This window comes from Primulina eburnea, chromosome 16 (genome assembly GCF_022965805.1).
Source record: "Primulina eburnea isolate SZY01 chromosome 16, ASM2296580v1, whole genome shotgun sequence".
Classification (NCBI taxonomy): domain Eukaryota; kingdom Viridiplantae; phylum Streptophyta; class Magnoliopsida; order Lamiales; family Gesneriaceae; genus Primulina; species Primulina eburnea.
The window spans coordinates 15,142,366-15,164,441 of record NC_133116.1 but is presented as its reverse complement, the minus strand read 5'-3'; the positions used below and the strand labels follow the sequence as shown (position 1 = coordinate 15,164,441).

The 22,076-nt window shown below is 39.5% G+C and overlaps 1 protein-coding gene across 1 annotated transcript; it reads left to right on the top strand.

Moving 5' to 3' along the window:
* The first annotated feature begins 10,837 nt into the window (after positions 1 to 10,837).
* LOC140815964 (uncharacterized) lies at positions 10,838 to 11,731 on the top strand. The gene is made up of 3 exons (XM_073175024.1): positions 10,838 to 11,103; positions 11,378 to 11,464; positions 11,591 to 11,731. Exons 1-3 carry the CDS (start codon positions 10,846 to 10,848, stop codon positions 11,726 to 11,728), a joined length of 483 nt encoding a protein of 160 aa, XP_073031125.1. The 5' UTR covers positions 10,838 to 10,845; the 3' UTR covers positions 11,729 to 11,731.
* Positions 11,732 to 22,076: the final 10,345 nt, after the last annotated feature.

The window sequence follows — 22,076 nt, the reverse complement described above, 5'->3', positions numbered from 1 at the left end:
ATATCAAAAATCTAGTCTCCAAAAAAATTAAAACTCTAGAAAAGGAAATTTTCTCACCAAGCCGTCAAGGACACGGACCCCGTGTAGCCCTCCGTGTAAGGGTCCGTGTACACTCGGTAAATCAACTTCAGCTGGAAACAAGGAGCACGAACCCCGTGTCCACCTCCGTGTACGGGTCCGTTTACACACGGTCTTCGCAAATGTCATAGGACACGGACTCTGTGTACTGGTACGTGCTCGGGTCCGTGTCGGCACACAAATTCTTCATCCTCGGCTGTAAAGGGCACGGACCCTGTGTGCATGTCCGTGTGGACATCCGTGTAGGCTCGGCCGTCTTCAACAATGCTTGAATAATATTCCTTTTGTAACGCCCCAGATTCGACGACTGTCCTCACTGTATCAAGACGAGTCTTTCCAGCGTGCTTATGTCCTCACTCACACGAACCCTAGGAAACTTCCCAGGAGGTCACCCATCCCAAAATTGCCCCAAGTCAAGCACGCTTAACTTTGGAGTTCTTATGTGATGAGCTACCGAAAAGAAGATGCACCTTCTTGATATGAGTAGTACCAATCAAATCTTTTAAGCCCTCTTCAACTGTATAGTCCATTACATTGAACAGTCTCGGAATCCCTCTCATACCCGTGTGGGTCGGTTCATTCATGTTCTCTCCACCTAGAAGCCTGCCAGGAGCCGCTCATTGTCCGTGCAACTGATGGCACAGGCGATCACCCCCCGCCCTCTTCGGCCCCGGGCCTCACATGCCCACCAGTTTCCGCTTGGTTCGTCCCCGAACCACTCCGTACTAAGAGAGGTTGGTTCTGATACCAACTGTAACGCCCCAGATTCGACGACTGTCCTCACTGTATCAAGACGAGTCTTTCCAGCGTGCTTATGTCCTTACTCTCACGTAACCTAGGAAATTTCCCAGGAGGTCACACATCCCGAAATTGCCCCAAGTCAAGCACGCTTAACTTTATAGTTCTTATGTGATGAGCTACCGAAAAGAAGATGCACCTTCGTGATATGAGTAGTACCAATCAAATTTTTTAAGCACTCTTCAACTGTACAGTCCAATACATTGAATAGTCTCGGAATCTCTCTCATTCCCGTGTGGGTCAGTTCATTCATGTTCCCTCCACCTAGAAGCCTGCCAGGAGCCGCTCATTATGCACGTTAAAATGTTTTTCGAGTTCATGTTTCAGGCGATTATTCGAGGCGGGATCGAGGAAAAGAGATCGATGCTGATCTTGACAATTGTTAGGCGTGGTATTTTATTTTTTTAAGTTAAGTATGGGGTATTTTAAATAATTAATAAGGTTAGCATTTTTAAAAGCCAATTTATTGATTTAGATGATTTTGTGATTTTTATAACTTTTAAAGATATAGCACATGTGTGCATTATTTTTCTTTGGGGTATTTGCATTCTAATTATCTTGTGATTTGTCATTATTTATTTAATTTACTTAATTAGCTCGAGTTACCCTACTTTTAACACCAAACACACGCACACACACCACTAACACACACACACATTCACGTAAACACCAACACACACAATACAATTCAGAATTTCATTTTTTTAAGAGAAAGCCTAGGGTTCCTAGTTACACAGCAGCCGCCCCTCCCTCTCCATATTCTCTAGCAAATTTCAGTGATTTTATTGCAAGAAATTAGTGCCACGTACGTCCCGGATCAATCCTCGCACTCGTTCCGCTTCGGTGTCGTCGTTTCGGTAACGTTAAAGATTTAAAGGCACGTATAATCTCTCTTTTGGTGTGTCGACCATGTCATATAATGTGTTGCGTTGTTTTATGCGTAAAATTCATGTATGATGTTCATAGTTTGAGCGGTTAATTGTTTGGATCGATTTTGAAGGAAACTTTTTAGATTTAAACCACGTTTTTACTGTTCTTGTTAAAACTGTGAATTTTTGGCCGAGATTTTGAGAACACTTTCAACAATAAAAACGTAGAACTTTTTGATACCTTCGATTTGATATAAAATTCGAAATTGTTGGACACAAATTGAGTGAGCTATGACTTTTTTCGTGGGACTGCTCAAACTGCGACTTTTACGTAAATTGTGTTCTTGAAGTTATTTGTTGCAGGATATGTTGGAGACCTACGGGTGATCGTTGCTGCGTATAGGTGCATTGGTAATGATGTTTGGAGTATTTTTGAGGTTTCGTTTCATGTCTTTAGGTTCTTTAATTCATTAGAAGTCGTAGGAAGCAATGGGGTGTCAAGCTTTCATGTTTTCGGATTGTATGTATCGTAGGGGGAACGTCGTTGTTGTGTTTGTCGTACGAGTTTAGTTCAATGCTATGGTGTCTTAGGATGGTCTCAATGTGTTTAATTTAGTTCTATTAGTTGTTCGATTGGGAGAATAGACATTGTGTAAGTTTCCTCGCAGGTTCAGAAAAAACGAGACCACACGGACCCTGACACGGGGTTCGTGCCTTTGTTCCCTTTGAGTAGCCATTTTTGCGAAGCCACCCGGACCCTAGCGCGGGGTCCGTGTCCTCACTTCTTCCCGAACATAACTTTTGCGCAACTACTCGGAACTCCACCCGGATCTCAGTACGGGATCCGTGCCTCCCCTTTTATTCACGAGTCATTCCACCGCACCTGCACGGACCCGGAGCCGGACCTGGGCACGAGGTCCGTGTACTTGAGTTTTTGGGAAATAGTATGGTATGCTTTGAGGTTGATGTCTTGGTTAAGTGCAATGTTTAACAATGTCGAGTTACGGGAATTTTAGAACGCCCTAAGGAAATGTATGAACTCGTGAATAAGCTTGATTGTTACATCTAAGTTACACCCGTTGAGTTTATGAAGTCACGTTAGTATGTTGCAGCAACAACCCCAATCGAAGTCCAACGGATCCCTCAACGCCAAGTAAGTATGTTGACGTGCAAAAAGAAAATATTTTAAGTTTTTGAGGTATGCTAAATGTCTTGTGACCAAATTATGAATGGGTTTGGAAGTCGGTGAACGTGGCCGAGGACCTCTCCGCCCCGTTAAATTATGAACGGGTTAGATCGTGGTTGGAAAGCGTAAAATTATGAACGGGGACCAACCAGCCCGTTAAATCATGAACGGGGGATCTCATGTATGTGGCAGTGGACACGTCCCTGTCAGCCCAGTATTGTGGTTTGTCTGATCAGGCGTTTATTATGTATGGGTCACTTGCTTTGAAACATGCCTCTACGCAAAATGAAGTCGTGTATGTTTAAGTATGATCAAGTATGCTAGCATGTTTATGAAAGCTTTCAAGTTAAGGCACGTCTATGTATGTATGCAAGTTAAAGTTCATTTCAAAGCCAAGCTTCAAGTATGTATGTTCTATTTTAAAGTTGCATGTGGTTTTATTATGTAGTACTTGTTACTTCCAGTTTATACGTGTTGAGTCTTTAGACTCACTAGACTTGATCGATGCAGGTGAGGATGTCTATGAGAAGACAGAAGGTGGGGACCAAAGAGCAGGCTTGGACTGAGCGGGAGGCTACACCCGAGGACCGCCCATGTTATTTTAATATTTTTATGCAAGTTTAATACTCTGATTTTATGTTTTGTTGAGGGATGTTTGGAACAAGTATTTTGTTAGTAAATTTTATTGGTGATGGATGCTTTCCAAGATATTTTTAGGAACGATGAGTTGACGACCTTATGGATGTTTTTATTTAAGAAAATTATAAATTTTTCCGCAAATTTTAAGTAGAAAAAGTACGGTTCGTTACACCTTTTGTAACGTACCGTACTTTTACTACTTAAAATTTGCGGAAAAATTAAAAATTTTATTAAATAAAAACATCCATACGGTCGTCACCCAACATTCATAAAAATATTTTTAAAATAATCCATCACCAATTAAAAAGTTGCTAAAAGAACGCTGTCTCAAAACATCTCACATTCAAATCATAAAAATTCAGAGTATTTAAAACTGTGTTTAAAAACATAAACTTGCGGTCCTCGGGTTTAGCCTGCCGCTCAGCCCAAGCCTGCCCCTTGGTCGCCACCTCCTGTCTCCTGTTCATCGTACTCACCTGCATCGATCAAGTCTAGTGAGTCTAAAGACTCAACACGTATAAACTGGAAATAACGAGTACCTACATAATAAAATCGCATGCATCTTTAATATAGGACATACATAACTTTAAATTGAACTTGCATAAACTTCAACTTGAAATAAACTTGAACTTGAACATACATACTTCGACATACTTAACTGCATAATTTTACGTAGAGGATGTTTCAAAGCAAGTGACCCTTAACATGATAAACGCCTGATCAGACACACCACAGTACTGGGCTGACAGGGACGTATCCACTGCCGCATACATAAGATCCCTGTTCATAATTTAACAGGCCAGTTGATCCACGTTCATAATTTAACGCTTCACAACCACGATCTAACCCGTTCATAATTTAACGGGTGGATTGGTCCCCGTTCATGATTTAACGCTTTCCAATCCTTAACTTTCTTTGGTCACGAGACAATTAGCATACCTCAAAACTTAAAACATTTCCTTTGCACGTCATACATACTTACTTGGCATTGAGGGATTCGTTGGACTTCGACTGGGGCCGTTGCTGCAACTTACTAACGTGAATTTCATACTTAACTTGCATTACTTAGACGTAGAAAACTCATGCTTACCCTCAAGCTCAATCATATCTTAGGACCTTCTACAATTTCCCACGACATGCCCTTAATAATCCTTGCACTAACCCATAACATCAAACTTAAAATGGACTTACAAATATTTCCCAAAAACAAGGGTACACGGGCCCCGTGCTTGGGTCCGGGAGAGGGTCCGTGTACTTACTGCCTAGAATGTGTCGGAAAACGGAAGGGGCACGGACCCCGTGCTTGGGTCCGGATGGGGATCCGTGTAGGTACTGCATGTCAAGTGTCTCGAAAAGGAAAGGACACGGACCCCGTGTGAGGGTCCGGGTTGAGGTCCGTGTGGCTACTGTCTTGGAACACCAAATGGAAAACAAAGGCACGGACCCCGTGCTCGGGTCCGTGTGGGGGTCCGTCTGCACACTGTACGAAGAAACCTGCGAGAAAACTTATGCACATGCCTACACACCCAAATTGACACTTGAACACTATGATTCAACACCTTAAGGACACCATAACATTGCATAAAACTTATATAAACCCTTCAAGATACGACGTCCACCATACTACCCAATACAACGCTAATTAGCAATTGACATCAATCGAGTTCCTATGACTTTAAACTAATTCAAACACCTAACGACGTCCAACAAAACCTTGAAAAATACAACAAACCTCAATACTAACATACTCATACGCATCGACGATCGCCCGTCGATTTCCAACGAAGCCTGCAACATAAAACTTCAAAAATACAATGATACCAAACTTTTCTTAAAATTTCAGTTTGAGCAGTCACACGAAAAATATCATAACTCTCTCATTTTTCGTCCAAAAATCTTGAATTTTATATCAAATCGAAGGTATCGAAAAGTTCTACGTTTTTTCCGTTGAAAGTTTTCCCAAAATATGAACAGAAAAATCTCAGTTTTGACATGAACAGTAAAAAACGAGTTTTAGATCTAAAAATTTTCCTTCGAAATTGATCCGATCCATGATCCGCTCAAACTGCTATCATCATACATAACTTTTACGCATAAAAACAACGAAATTCGATATATGACTTGATCGACACAGCAAGAACAGGATATACGTGCCTTACTGATGATAACATTACCGAAAGACGACACCGAAGCGGAGATAGGAGCGAGGTTGATCCGGGACGAACGTGGCACCGTTTCTCTTGAATAACATGCAACGAAATTGCTGGAATTTGAAGGGGAAAAAGGGGCGGCTGCCGAAGCTCTAAGAACCCTAGGCTTCTTCTCTCAAAATAAATAATAAAGCTTGAATTGGGGTAGTGTGTGTGTGTTTGTGCGATTTTCACTGTGTGTAAAAGTGGGTTTGTGTGTGTGCGTGTGTTTTAAATATTTAGGAGACTAATTGTTTAATTAAAATAATTATCTACTAATCAAACACTAACACCCCTATACCTTTTAAATGAAACTCTATAATTAAAATATAACACACCAAACTAGACTTTTAAAAGTTCTAAAATCATAAACTCACAAAAATAATCAAATTTAGGATTCAAAATACTAACATCTCATAAAATACTAAATTTTAAAAGTTTTAAACTCTTAAAATTACTAAATAAAGATTTAGGCTCAAAAATGCTAAAACTCACTAAATTATTTAAAATGCCCCCAAACTCAACTTAAAATAAAATACCATCTTTAAAATTGCCAAAAATCGTCCCCGGGTCTTTTCCTCAATCCCGCCTCGAATAATCGCCTGAAACATGAAACTCGAAAGACATTTTAACGTGCATTACATACACGTAATTAAATTGAAAATAATGCATTTAAATAATTATGCATGACTAAACTCTTTTATAATAAATTAAATGCTTTACTAATTTAAATAAATGCATGGGTTTTACGTGTACGAAATTGGGCTCTACACCTTTGGCCTCCAAACGTACTCCCATGCATCATGACCCCTTCATGCTTGCTCATGACTCCCTGTAGTGCCTCCTTGAACTTCTTTAGTCGCTCCCTCGTGACTGGTCCCTCCGGCAACTGCAAAGGATCCCATGCCTTCCTTGGAGCTTGACCACCCGTGTTCGTATCATCCTCCCCTTCTTGAAAAGGATCTGTCCTCAAATGTTGCTCATCACCTACATCAAACAACGACAGATCACTAACATTAAATGTAGTACTCACGTTGTACTCACCTGGCAAATCGAGTTTGTAGGCGTTGTCATTGATCCTCTCAAGAACTTGGAATGGTCCATCGCTCCTTGGTAATAGCTTTGAACGTCGCTTCTCAGGGAACCTCTCCTTCCGTAAATGTAACCACACCCAATCGCCCTTCTCAAATACCACCTTTTTCTTCCCCTTATTGGCTTGCTTTGTGTATTGTTCATTTTTCTTTTCAATATTAGCCTTGACCTTCTCATGCAAGTTCCTAAAAAATTCAACCTTCTTTTTCCCATCCATGTTTAACCTTTCACTCAGATGTAAAGACATCAAATCTAACGGAGTCAAAGGATTAAAACCATAAACAATCTCAAATGGCGAATAATTTGTAGTAGAATGCACACTGCGATTATAAGCAAACTCAACAAATTGCAACAATTCTCCCAATTCTTTAAGTTCTTTTTAAGAATAGCACGCAAAGTGTTCATAAAGTTCTATTGACAACTTTAGTTTGTCCATCCGTTCGAAGATGACAAGAAGTAGAGAACAGCAATTTTGTGCCAAGTTTAGCCCAAAAAGTTTTCCAAAAGTAATTCAAAAACTTAACATCACGGTCAGACACAATAGTCCTAGGCATGCCATGCAACCTAACGACTTCTCTAAAGAACAAGTCCGCAATGTTAGAAGCATCATCGGATCTGTGACAAGCAATGAAATGTGTAATATTAGAAAACCTATCAACAACAACAAATATAGAATCCCTTCCCTTCTTAGTCCTAGGCAACCCCAAAACAAAGTCCATAGAAATGTCAATCCAAGGCTCACTAGGGACAGGAAGTGGTGTATACAATCCATGCGGTTGTGTTCTAGACTTAGCTTGCCTACAAGTTATGCACTTATCAAACACACGCTCAACATCACGTTTCATATGTGGCCAATAAAAATGTTCATGCAATGCGCCTAAAGTTTTAGCCACCCCAAAGTGCCCCATTAAGCCACCCCCATGTGCCTCCCTAACAAGTAATTCACGAATTGATGACTTGGGAATGCACAATTTATATTCTTTAAACAAGAAATCATGATGAAAATAAAATTTGTCATGTGGACCATGCATACAAGTTTCAAACTCACTCTTAAAATCATCATCTAGCACATAGAACTCCTTGACATGCTCAAACCCCAAAATTTTAGATTCCAAGATAGAGATTAGTACGTACCTCCGTGATAGTGACGTCGGCCACTACGTTTTCCTTACCTTGTTTGTACTTGATGATGTAGGGAAATGTTTCAATGAATGCCACCCCTTTGGCATGCAGCTTGTTTAACTTATTTTGGCCCTTAAGGTGCTTTAGAGACTCATGATCCGTTTGGATCACAAACTCCTTAGGCCTCAAGTAGTGTTGCCACATCTCTAGAGTCCTCACAAGTGCATAGAGCTCCTTGTCATATGTTGGATAGTTAAGCGCTGCTCCGTTAAGCTTTTCACTAAAATATGCCACCGGCCGTCCTCCTTGCATCAACACTCCACCAATACCTACACCTGAAGCATCACATTCAATATCAAAGGTATTAGCAAAATCTGGTAAAACAAGTAAAGGAGCATTAATCAATTTTTTCTTAATAAGATTAAAAAATTTCTCTTGCTCCTCGCCCCAATGGAATGGAACATTTTTCTTGATCACTGCCGACATTGGTGTTGTCAGTGTGCTAAAATTCTTCACAAACCTCCTATAGAAGCTTGCAAGACCATGAAAACTTCGAACTTGACCAACAGTAGTAGGCGTTGGCCAATCGTAAATAGCACATACTTTGTCTTCATCGACTTGTATACCCTGTGAACTTACCACAAAACCAAGAAAGACAAGTTTGCTTGTACAAAAATCACATTTCTTTAAGTTAGCATATAAATGTTCAGCCCTTAGTGTGATTAGCACAAGCCTCAAGTGATTAACATGCTCATCCAAGTTTTTGCTATACACTAGGATATCATCAAAGTAGACCACCACAAATTTTCCTATGTGTGAACGCAAAATATGGTTCATTAACCTCATAAAGGTGCTAGGAGCGTTAGTTATGCCAAAAGGAATTATCATCCACTCATATAACCCATATTGGTTTTAAAAGCAGTTTTCCACTCATCACCTTCCCTCATCCTAATTTGGTGATAACCACTTTTCAAGTCAATTTTGCTAAAAATACAAGCACCATGCAACTCATCAAATATATCATCTAGTCTAGGTATGGGATGTCTATACTTAATGGTGATGTTATTGATTGCTCTACAATCTACATACATGCGCCATGAGCCATCTTTCTTAGGAACTAATAAAACGGGTACAACACAAAAAGACATGGACTCACGCACAAAACCCCTATCTAACAACTCACTTAACTGCCGTTGAAGCTCCTTAGTTTCCTCCGGATTGCTCCTATAGGCTGGACGATTTAGCAATGCATTCCCAGGCACGAAATCGATTTGGTGCTCGATTCCCCTCAATGGTGGCAATCTTTTAGGCAACTCCTCCGGAAATACATCCTCAAATTCCTGCAAAAGTGAAACAAACAATGCTCGGAAGGGACCCGGCTATATCACTTGTGTTAAGGAGGATCTCCTTGTAAAGAATCAACACAAGCGGTTCATGTGTGCGCAAAATTTGCTTCAAATCAATTTTTTGGGCCATATATGATTTCTTTTTGACCTTTTTCCTCTCATTTTCTTTCCTCTCAATTTTCTTTTGTATGGCTATCTCACTTTTTTGATCACTCTTTTTTTCAGCCATCTCATCTTTTCTTTCAAAGGCCATCTCATTTTTCAGTTCACTCTTTTTTTCGGCCTCATCTCTCTTTTTTTTTTTTTCAAATGGTCCTTCAGCACTTGCTTTGGGGACAAAGGAAGTAAAACAATGGTTTCTTTCTTGAGTACAAAAGAATATCTATTCCTAAACCCATCATGTGTCACTTGTCTATCATATTTCCATGGTCTCCCTAACAAAATATGACAAGCATGCATTGGCACCACTTTACACAAAACCTCATCAACATACTTCCCAATCGAAAAAGAAACCAACACTTGTTTTGTCACCTTCACCTCCGCACAATCATTCAACCATGGAAGCCTATACGGTTGAGGATGCTTCATTGTATGTAAACCCAATTTTTCCACCATCTCAACACTAGCCACATTAGTACAACTCCCCCATCTATGATTTTAGGAGACCAGCCTCTACCTTGACCTTTAATTTGGTAGAGCAAGACCTTCATCATCTTTATGGACGATTCTTCGATGAAGGTCTGGGTTTATGTCTTTAAACAAAAGAATGAAGCTTTCAAGACTTTTAAACCAAAGAAAGCACTATTTGACAATCAAACTGAAGGGAAAATAAAAGAGACTAAGCACGAATTATTTTATTAATGAATGTTGAATTTGGAGTACTCGGAAAAAAATATAAGAGAAAATGGATGACGAGATTTAACTGATATTCCAAATTTTTATGTTATTGAGTTTTTTATTAATGAAATTTGGGGAAGATGAAGGTTTATGAAAGAAGATAAAAAATTGTTAGATTATTTTATTAAAGTTTATAAAATATTTTAATTATGTAAATATATTTTATTAAGATAAATATGAAAACGTTTCGTATTTAAAAAGTATGTTAAGTGAATGGGTAGTGGTATTCGAATGTTTTATGATGTTGGTTGGCCACAATTTTGGTGAAATCGCTTGACAAAACATTTTAAAAAATATCCACGTAGAGACGACTGATGCGTGTGAAAATACACATTATGAATTTCTTAATAGTTTTTCCAAAAAATAATTAATGTAATACATCTTTGACAATGAATTACTGTGGATCATGAATGAACTTTAATGTGCGTCAGAAAACCCCTCGTCTTCCACATGACAGCTTATCAAAAATGGTTGGTGAAATTGTAAATTGACAGTGAAACTACCAAAAGTACGCCGAATCTCTCCAATGGTGGGAAAATAAAAACGAGAAGTCGTCGAAATTAAGTTATATATATATATTTGAAAATCACACAAAAAATTACCCAATTAAAGAATAGAGAACCTCTCCAATGGTGAAGAAAGAACGCGAGGTTATCGAAATCGATGACTCCTCCCCTTCGCGGCCTGATGAAGACGACACTCCTTTCATGAGACCCATTTTTTGCCTGAAAAGTCGGGATCAACTTAAGGAAACCGAGCAAGTAGAAGAGTGTTTCATTGTTGAATGCGGTGATCTCGGCGATGAGTTCAGCATGTTGAACCTTGGCGCTTCCGAGTCCGAGGATCTCGACGATGCTGATATCCGTGTAGTTTCCGAAAAAGGACAGGTTTCCTCCATTTTCATTGATATTTTCACGACTTTTAAACGTAAATACTTCCAAATACCGCCACTGTGTTTGCTTGTTTTCGGATTTCTTGAAGTGGGTTTCCATGGATTTTGGGCTTCGGTTTTGTAATCATTTGCAAGTAGCTGCTGCCCTTCATGCTACCTCATGTTCTTCGACCAACAGCTATATAACCTAGGAATGATACGAAGTAGAACTATCTCTAACTGACGAATAGCAGCGTATTTCTGATACATATATACGATCATATACACAGGTGGCATGCAGAGACTATCCTCATCCGCGGCACGCCTGCGCAAAATATCCGTTTCATAAAACTCCACACAATAAGTACTGTAAACTGGTAAGTATTTAACTTCGTTTTCATGCCAAGCTTCTAATCCAGCGATGCATTTTGGATCATTCGAGGTGGTAAAAATGTGTGTACGATTGAATATATTCTTATAAATTGGCCTTTTGTTTTGTGCAGTGCTATTGTCATGTTTGTGATTCGGCAGCTCCTTGTAAAATGTGGGCTGGGTCATCTGGTCACTGCCATGCCTTTGATGACTACTTTTGGAACAGTTTGAGGAGAGAAACGAATAAGCGATATTTTATAATTGACTGACTAGCCTTTTGCTAAATTGTTCTTTTGTTTTGTGCACTGCTATCGTCGTGTTTGTGACTTATCTTGATGATATTTATGCGTGATATGATAAATCAAATTTCAAATATTTATCGCAATAAATTCTTCTTAGTTGACCAAACAAGTGATTGATTGATTTTCATCTTAAGGAAAGCAGGAACGATAGGGGAAACAATAGTAGAAAGCCATGCAGTAGCAGTATCGGAAAAATAGTCCTCCGTGCCACATGTCAATGGTCGATTTTGGATTGAAAATATGTGATGTCTATCATATTTATCTTAATGAAATATGTAGACCACAGTTAAATTATTTATAAACTGTAATAAAATAATCTAACATTCTCCCCACTTGGTCTACGTCTTTCAAATTAAATGAATAATCAATCATCATCTAAAGTTAAGAAATAAATATATGAATCATAACTATAAGCCTTTTAATACTTAATATTATCTTCAATGTAATGTTGTATCATATTCCTTAATATAAATTAATGAATAAACCCAATGTTTTATTCTAATTCCAGCTTAATTGATATGTTATCAAGACAACTGAATATGTACATAAATGAATGTGAGAATATCGTATCTGAATAAATTTCATAAATATACTCTAAATATATGTAAGGGCCTATAATTAATTATCCGGTAATTTGACATAATTAGAATAATTATTGAGTTGTAAAATTAACATAATTATTTATGACAAATAATGTGGGGACCCGGACGCTAATCAAGTTCTTAATCATCATTGGGACTAATTAATCAATTATAAAACAGGATCTAAATTTATTTATTTTTTTAAAGATTGCGGAACGTAGTGACATAAAAACATATATATACATTTCAGTATATATATAAAAGTAAAATCCTGTATCACATACATATATTCAACTAAGGTTTTACAGCTAATATCAAGTGTCCAACCCTATCTCTAATACAAGTCCGGAGCCGCCACTCTAATCACGATCTCTCTTCATTTCCTCAACCCTGAACCTGTCCTACCTGTTGTCATGTATACATACAGACAAGACAACAGCCGGATAATTCCGGTGAGAATATAATCCCAGTATAAATCAACGAAACATGCAATCATATAAACAAATATAAAGCATGTAACAGGTAACAACAATATGTATCAAAATCTGAAACATAACTAATATCAAACTGTCGACAATACTCGTAGCTACACCATTTAGACTAGACTCAATCCTAGTCTAGGGATCCCGGTTTCCAGAAGTTGGCATTCCATATCGATCAACAGTAATAGAAGAAATACCAATTCTATCCACATCGATAGGGTATCTGATGTGAATCTCGATACGAATAAATAGCAAACACGATTAAGACGCAATCGCACCCTCTATTTAATTACGATAATAATACTCGTGTGTTTTCCCGATCTTTTGAATCAAGTAATTGATGTGTTATTCACCTCTAAACTATAAAAGTTTAGCAACAAATAAACACGAGGAAAACAATCGAAATTTGATACGAACCTTCGAAGAACGACGCCTACGACAATCCGCACAAGCACGATCGACAAACTCCACAAAGTTATAAACTTTGATAAGTTTGATTTGATTTAACAAAGCTAAAGCCTTGAAAAGTTGAGAGAAAAATCTCACAAGTTTGATAAAACTCAAAATAATAATATGTGTATATGTGTAAAATTTCGTCCAATATGGTTTACATATCAAAAAGATTACTAGAATCTAGTTACTTAACAAAATAAAACTCTAAAGAAGGAAATAATTCGCGCAGAAAAACACTAGGCACGGACCCCGTGCAGACCTCCGTGTCCGGGTCCATGTATACTCGGTAAATAAACTTCAGTTGTAAACATGGGACACGGACCCCGTGTCCACCTCCGTGTACGGGTCCGTGTAGACACTGTCTTCGCCAATAACATAAGGCACGGACCCCGTGCCTGGGTCCGTCGTCGGGTCCGTGTAGGCTCTGTCAATGGGCATCTTAGGCTGTAAAGAGCACGGACCCCGCGTGCAGGTCCGTGTACAGGTCCGTCCAGACTCGGCCAATGCTATCAGTACTTGAATACTATTCCTTTGGTCTTCTAACACACTCCCATGCATCACGACTCCTTCATGCCTACTCATGACTCCTTGTAGTGCCTCCTTGAACTTCTTTAATCGACCCCTCGTGACTGGTCCCTCCGGCAACTGCAAAGGATCCCATTCTTTCCTTAGGGCTTGACGACCCGTGTTCGCATCATCCTCCCCTTCTTGAAAAGGATTTGTCCTCAAATCTTGCTCATCACCTACATCAAACAACGACAAATCACTAACATTAAATGTAGAACTTACGTTGTACTCACCTGGCAGATCGAGTTTGTAGGCGTTGTCACTGATCCTCTCAAGAACTTGGAATGGTCCATCGCCCCTAGGTAATAGCTTAGAGCGTCGCTTCTCCGGAAACCTCTCCTTCCTCAAGTGTAGCCACACCCAATCACCCTTCTCGAATGCCACATTCTTTTTCCCTTTGTTGGCTTGCCTAGCATATTGTTCATTCTTCTTCTCAATGTTGGCTTTGGCCTTTTCATGCAACCCCCTAACAAATTCAGCCTTCTTTTTGCCGTCTAAGTTTAACCTTTCACTCACAGGTAACGACATCAAATCCAACGGAGTTAAAGGATTAAAACCATACACAATTTCAAATGGCGAATAATTAGTAGTAGAATGCACGCAACGATTATATGCAAACTCAACAAATGGCAAGCAATTTTCCTAATTCTTTAAGTTCTTTTTAAGAATAGCACGTAATAAAGTTCCTAACGTCCTATTAACTACATCAGTTTGACCATCAGTTTGAGGATGACAGGCCGTAGAAAACAGTAATTTAGCACCAAGTTTAGCCCATAGTGTTTTCCAAAATTAACTTAAGAATTTAACATCACGGTCAGACACAATAGTCCTAGGCATGCCATGCAACCTGACAACTTCCCTAAAGAACAAATCCGCAATGTTAGATGCATCATCAGTTTTGTGACAAGCTATAAAGTGTGCCATCTTAGAAAACCTATCCACAACAACAAATATAGAGTCCCTCCCCTTCTTTGTCCTAGGCAACCCCAAAACAAAGTCCATAGAGATATCAACCCAAGGTTCACTAGGGACGGTAAGTGGTGTATATAACCCATGTGGTAGTGTCCTAGACTTAGCTTGTCTACAAGTTATGCACTTCTCACAAGTACGCTCAACATCACGCTTCATGTGTGGCCAATAGAAATGTTCATGCAAAGCATTCAAAGTTTTTTCCATACCAAAATGTCCCATTAAACCACCCCCATGTGCTTCCCTAACAAGTAACTCACGAATTGAGGACTTAGGAATGCACAATCTATCCTCTCTAAACAAGAAACCTTTATGCAAGTAGAATTTATCATGTGGGCCACGCATACAAGTTTCAAACACTTCTTTAAAATCATCATCTAGCGCATACAATTCTTTAACAAACTCAAACCCCAAGATTTTAGATTCCAAAGTAGAGAAGAGCACATACCTCCGTGATAGTGCGTCGGCCACTATGTTTTCCTTACCTTGCTTATACTTGATCATGTAGGAAAATGTCTCTATGAAAGCCACCCACTTAGCATGCTGCTTGTTCAACTTTTGTTTCCCCTTGAGGTGCTTTAGAGACTCATGATCCGTATGAATCACAAACTCTTTAGGCCTCAAGTAGTGCTGCCACGTCTCAAGAGTCCTCACAAGTGCATAGAACTCCTTGTCATACGTGGGATAGTTCAGCACCTCCCCATTGAGCTTCTCACTAAAGTACGCCACCGGCCTTCCTCCTTGCATCAACACGCCTCTAATACCTACACCTGAAGCATCACATTCAATTTCAAAGGTGTTAGCAAAATCGGGTAGAATAAGTAAAGGAACATTAATTGATTTTTGCTTAATGAGATTGAAGGACTTCTCTTGCTCCTCGCCCCAATGAAATGGAACGTTCTTCTTGATCACTGTCGTCATTGGTGCTGCCAATGTGCTAAAATCTTTTACAAACCTCCTATAGAAGCTTGCAAGACCATGAAAACTTTGGACTTGACCAACAGTAGTAGGCGTTGGCCAATCTCGAATAGCACTTACCTTGTCTTCGTCAACTTGTATACCCTGTGAGCTTACCACAAAACCAAGGAAGACAAGTTTTCTAGTACAAAAATCACACTTCTTCAAGTTAGCATATAAATTTTCAGCTCTTATGTGATTAGAACAAGCCTCAAGTGGTTAACATGCTCATCCAAGTTTTTGCTATACACTAGGATATCATCAAAATAGACCACAACAAATTTTCCTATGTGTGCACGCAAAACATGATTCATTAACCTCATAAAGGTGCTAGGTGCATTAGTCAAGCCAAAAGGCATAACCATCCACTCATATAACCCATATTTAGTTTTAAAAGCAGTTTTCCACTCATCACCTTCTCTCATCCTAATTTGGTGATACCCACTTTTCAAATCAGTTTTGCTAAAAATGCAAGACCCATGCAATTCATCTAACATATCATCTAGCCTAGGTATGGGGTGCCTATACTTAATGGTTATGTTATTGATTGCCCTACAATCCACACACATACGCCATGAGCCATCTTTCTTAGGGACTAGTAAAACGGGCACCGCACAAGGTGACAAGGACTCACGCACAAACCCTTTATCTAATAGCTCACTTACATGTCGTTTCAGCTCCATAGTCTCCTCCGGATTGCTCCTATAAGCTGGACGGTTCGGCAAGGCAGTCCCGGGCACCAAATCAATTTGGTGTTCAATCCCCCTCAATGGTGGTAAGCCTTGAGGTAGCTCCTCCGGAAATACATCGTCAAATTCCTGCAATAGTGAAACAATAATGCTCGGAAGGGATCCGGCTATATCACTTGTGCTAAGGGAATCTCCTTGTAAAGAATTAACACAAGTGGTTCATGTGTGTGCAACAATTGTTTCAACTCACCTTTTTGGGCCATGTATGATTTCTTTTTGGCCTATTTCCTCTCCTTCTCTTTTCCCTCATTTTCTTTCCTCTCTTTTTTTGTTTTTATGGCTATCTCACTCTTTTGATCACTTTTTGTTCTGCCACTTCATTTTTGTTTTCAAAGGCCATCTCACTTTTTAATTCACTCTTTTTTTCGGCCTCATCTCTCTTTTTATTTTTCAATTGGTCCTCCAATACTTGCTTTGGGGACAAAGGAAGCAATACAATGGATTCTTTCTTTAAAACAAATGAGTAACGATTTTTGAACCCATCATGAGTAACGTGCCTATTAAATTGCCATGGTCTACCCAACAAAATATGACAAGCATGCATGGGCACCATGTCACACAAAACCTCATCCACATACTTCCCAATAGAAAAGGACACTAGAACTTGCTTATTTACTTTCACCTCCGCACAATCATTCTACCATTGAAGCCTATATGGTTGAGGATGTTTTATTGTAGGCAATCCCAATTTTTCCACCGTCTCAACACTAGCCACATTGGTGCAACTTCCTCCATCTATGATTACATTGCAAACCCTACCATTCACAAAACACCTAGTGTGGAACAAATTCTCCCTTTGGCTAGCCTCCTCATCCTTGACTTGGGCACTCATGATTCGCCTAGTCACTAGCGTTTCTCCTATAACCGCTCCATATCCCTCATCGGGATCCTCCAGCGCAGGCATATCATCATCACTACCCTCGCCATCTCCCTCACTTTGAGACTCATACTCACCATAATCATTCAAAAACATTACCCTCTTATTAGGACCCTCACTAGCAATATGACCCAACCCTTGACATCTAAAACATTTAGTATCTCTAGAATGAGTAGAAGGAATTTCAGTTTTACCTTGCACTCCGTGTCTAGGTGCCTCTTGCTTTGTCTCAATCTTAGGCTTGGTCACCACTTTGCTATCATCACACTTTGCTACATTTGGTCGCCAAGAAGAACACGTAACTCCAGTTTGGTTGGTGCGGCCAACTCCACGCCTTTTGAGTTGTTGTTCCACCTTTATGGCCATTTGCACCATCTCGTCAAGGTCCAAGTAGTGCCTAAGCTCCACTTGATCTTGAATCTCCCTGTTCAAGCCACAAAGAAAACGAGCCGTGGTTGCCTCACTATCCTCCTCAATATTGGCCCTAATCATGACTACCTCCATCTCCTTATAGTAGTCCTCAACACTCTTTGACCCTTGCCTCAAAGTTTGTAGCCTCTTAAACATCTCCCTATAGTAGTGATTAGGCACAAACCTCTTTCTCATTACCCTCTTCATCTCATCCCAAGACTCAATGGGTCTCTCATTATACCTCCTCCTAGTGGTCACTAATTGATCCCACCAAATGAGAGCATAGTCTAAGAATTCCACCACCGCCAACCTCACCTTCTTTTGTTCGGAGTAGTGGTGACACTCAAACACGAACTCTACCCTCTTTTCCCATTCTAGGTACGCCTCCGGGTCAGATTTGCCATGGAAGGAAGGAATTTTCATCTTAATGCTACCCATGTTCCCATCTTCTCTATGCCCATCGTTAAATCTACCCCTCATAGCTTCTTCTCTTCCTCTACCAACTCCTCTACCTCTTCCATTCCTACCCCAATTTTCATTTTGACTCTCCTCTTCTCCACTCAAATCATATTCCTCATCTTCGCCTCTACCCAAGTCTCTAACCTTAGATTTACTCCCACTAGGACTCACTTCGATCCTATCCAAACGCTCATGTAATGACTCCATCTCAATCTTTATCATCATCGAAAAATGTCTAGTCAACGCCTCCATTTGGACCTTAGATAACCCCGAATTAGAACTATCTCCTACCTCCCTCTCCATTTAATTTCAAATTTTACCTGCAAGAAAAGGTTAGTAGAAATAAAATAATCCTCACCCAAATGCTCACGGTCACTCCAAAGAAATTCACTCGTCTTTTCTCACAATTTTTTTTGCTCACAGCAAATACTCACTAGTCACTCCAAAGAAAATTCACTCACACTCAAGTAATGTCACTCAAGTTTGATGCTTCTCTCGAAGGTGTGCTCAAGCTTTGTATTTGATTTTATCAAACAATCAAGTTTAAACTTGTGAACAAATACGACCGACTCACTTGGACTGTGTAAACAAGAAATTCGAATATAGAGAATATTTTTTTTTTTGACTGTGAGAGACAATTGAATATGACTCTCTAAAGAGAATAGGAAAATATACCAAAACAATTGTGTAGGCAAATTTTCGAAATTTTGTATTTTTTTTTTTAAGGCCGAGTACAACTCGAAAATCCCAAAAAAAAAAAATGAAGAAAATTGACCTAATTTTCGAGAAATACTGTTTCACGAAAATTGAATAACGATAGAACAAAACAAATCTGAAAACGATTGAAGAAATAACACAGATCTGAAGTTTAAAAAGATAACTTACTTGATTTCAATAAACCTATGCTCTGATACCAAATGATGTGAATCTCGATACGAATAAATAGCAAACACGATTAAGACGCAATCGAACCCTCTATTTAATTACGATAATAAGACTCGTGTGTTTTCTCGATCTTTTGAATCAAGTAATTGATGTGTTATTCACCTCTAAACTATAAAAGTTTAGCAACAAATAAACACGAGGAAAACAATCGAAAACGTTCGAAGAACGACGCCTACGACAAGCCGCACAAGCACGATCGACAAACGCCACAAAATTATAAACTTTGATAAGTTTGATTTGATTTAACAAAGCTAAAGCCTTGAAAAGTTGAGAGAAAAATCTCACAAGTTTGATAAAACTCAAAATAATAATATGTGTAAAATTTCGTCCAATATGGTTTACATATCAAAAAGATTGCTAGAATCTAGTTACCTAACAAAATAAAACTCTAAAGAAGGAAAATATTCGCGCAGAAAAACACTAGGCACGGACCCCGTGCAGACCTCCGTGTCCGGGTCCGTGTATACTTGGTAAATAAACTTCAGTTGTAAACATGGGACACGGACCCCGTGTCCACCTCCGTGTACGGGTCCGTGTAGACACTGTTGTGGGGACCCGGACGCTAATCAAGTTCTTAATCATGTTTGGGACTAATTAATCAATTATAAAACAGGGTCTAAATTTTTTTTTTTTTTTTAAAATACAAAGCGGAAACGTAATGTAATTTACTCAAATTACATATTAAACATGAACATACAAATCTTGCGTTATTTACAAGAATTCAACTAGGTTCAACTACATATCAGTGCTGAATCCTATGTTGCTTCGAAGCCCGGATCTCCACGCTATCTAATCTTCTCTCATCTTCTTCTTGACCCTGATCCAGCTCCACCTGTTGTCATGCACACATACAAAACAAGACAACAGCCGGATAACTCCGGTGAGATATAAATATCCCAGTATAAACAATGTAAACATGCAGTCATATAAAAGCATATACGAAAGCATATATAAGAAGTATTCATAACATGTCTCAAATCAGAAACATAAATTCATATCAAACATTCAATAATCATGAATGGCATAAACAATGTAAATCAACATGTCATATCAGACTCAACTCAACCGACGCGTCGTCTCAGACTCGACTCCACTGACGCGTCGTCTCAGACTCGACTCAACTCTATCCTAGGGATCCCGATGTCTGGATATAGGTAATTATATCGAATCTCAGTCGATAGGAATGAATCAATCCCTAAACGGCATCGATATAATTAATATCTCCAGTGTCTGGGCGAATAAGCCGCAGAATTGACGACTCAGTCAATAACCTGACGAATCAGCCAGTAATTAGGCGAATCAGCCAATAATCAGACAACTCAGCCTGTAATTAAGCGAATCAGCTTAAGTTTAGACGAATCAGTCAATCACCAGACGAATCAGCCGGTGACTAGGCGAATCAGCCTATAATGGACGAATCAGACAATAACCCGACGAATCAGCCGGTGACTAGGCGAATCAGCCTATGACTCAACGACTCAGTAATCAATACATATAGTCAGTATCTAAGCAAATCAATCAAAGACTAGCAAATCAGCAGTCATTACATGCAGTGTCTATAAATCAATAGACAACAAACATCAATCTCATCAATTACAAGAATCAATGTAATAAACTAAGTATGTGATTTAGGGAAACTCGAGTCAAACCTCACTCGAGTTGTGCAATCCCAACTCAACATTAATTTATACCTTTCTTTCTGATATTCTGGCTCTGTCGAAGTCTCGAACCCCAAGCCTGTCAATACTCAGTCTGACAATAACAATATCGAGGGTATGGTATAGCGTGATGGCATGGGAGTGTGTTAGAAGACCAAGGAATAGTATTCAAGTACTGATAGCATTGGCCGAGTCTGGACGGACCTGTACACGGACCTGCACACGGGGTCCGGGCTCTTTACAGCCTAAGATGCCCATTTATAGAGCCTACAGAACCCGACGACGGACCCAGGCACGGGGTCCGTGCCCTATGTTATTGGCGAAGACAGTTGTAATGCCCAAGAATTTGATTAACGAATCTGAAATGATTAACGTAATCTGAGATGATTTATTGATGATGAACCGATATGATTATAGATGCATTATGCTGAGACCGAACGGGGCCAAGTATACGAATTATACAAAATTTGGACAGAATTAGTGGCGCCCGAGCGGTAGCTTTTGACCGCCCGAGCGCCAATGTTCAACAAATGAGTCTCGGGCAGAATACATGGCGCCCGAGCGGTAGAATATTACCGCTCGAGCGCCAATGGAAGATAGGATAGGTTCCGGTCAGAGAGCCTCGCGCCCGGGCGGCAGATTTTCACCGCCCGAGCGGTACTTCTTACCGCTCGAGCGCGAGACGTGGAATAACCGAGTTAGCCACTCGCTTCTTGCATGTGCGGGGATGTATATATATATACAGCACGAATTCATTTAGAATTCGGAGAAGAAATCCGAAGAAGGGTCGAGGCTAAATCCTTACGCCTTTTGAGAGAATTCCGTCCGTTTCGATTTTGAATCCGATTTCGGTATTGAGTTCCTAGCGACGTAGGCTATAACTGGACGTAAGTTTTACTACGTTTTGACATGTCTTGAAATTATGATATTTGTAGAAGTGAACACACGTCATATATGTTGCTCTTGACTGTGAAGACAGCATAGAAACGAAGTCAGATTAAGAAACGGACTGAATATGAACTTGTTATAATTTTCAGAATGAGATTGAATAAGAATTGATACAGATTGAGTGATTATCGATTATGAGATATTAGAATTGATACTGACTGATATGATAGGGCTGGATATATTGAGATTATGATGTTATGTTGTGAAACAGAATTTGATTGAATTCTGTTTGTATCCGGTATTAATTGAAGTGGGTTTG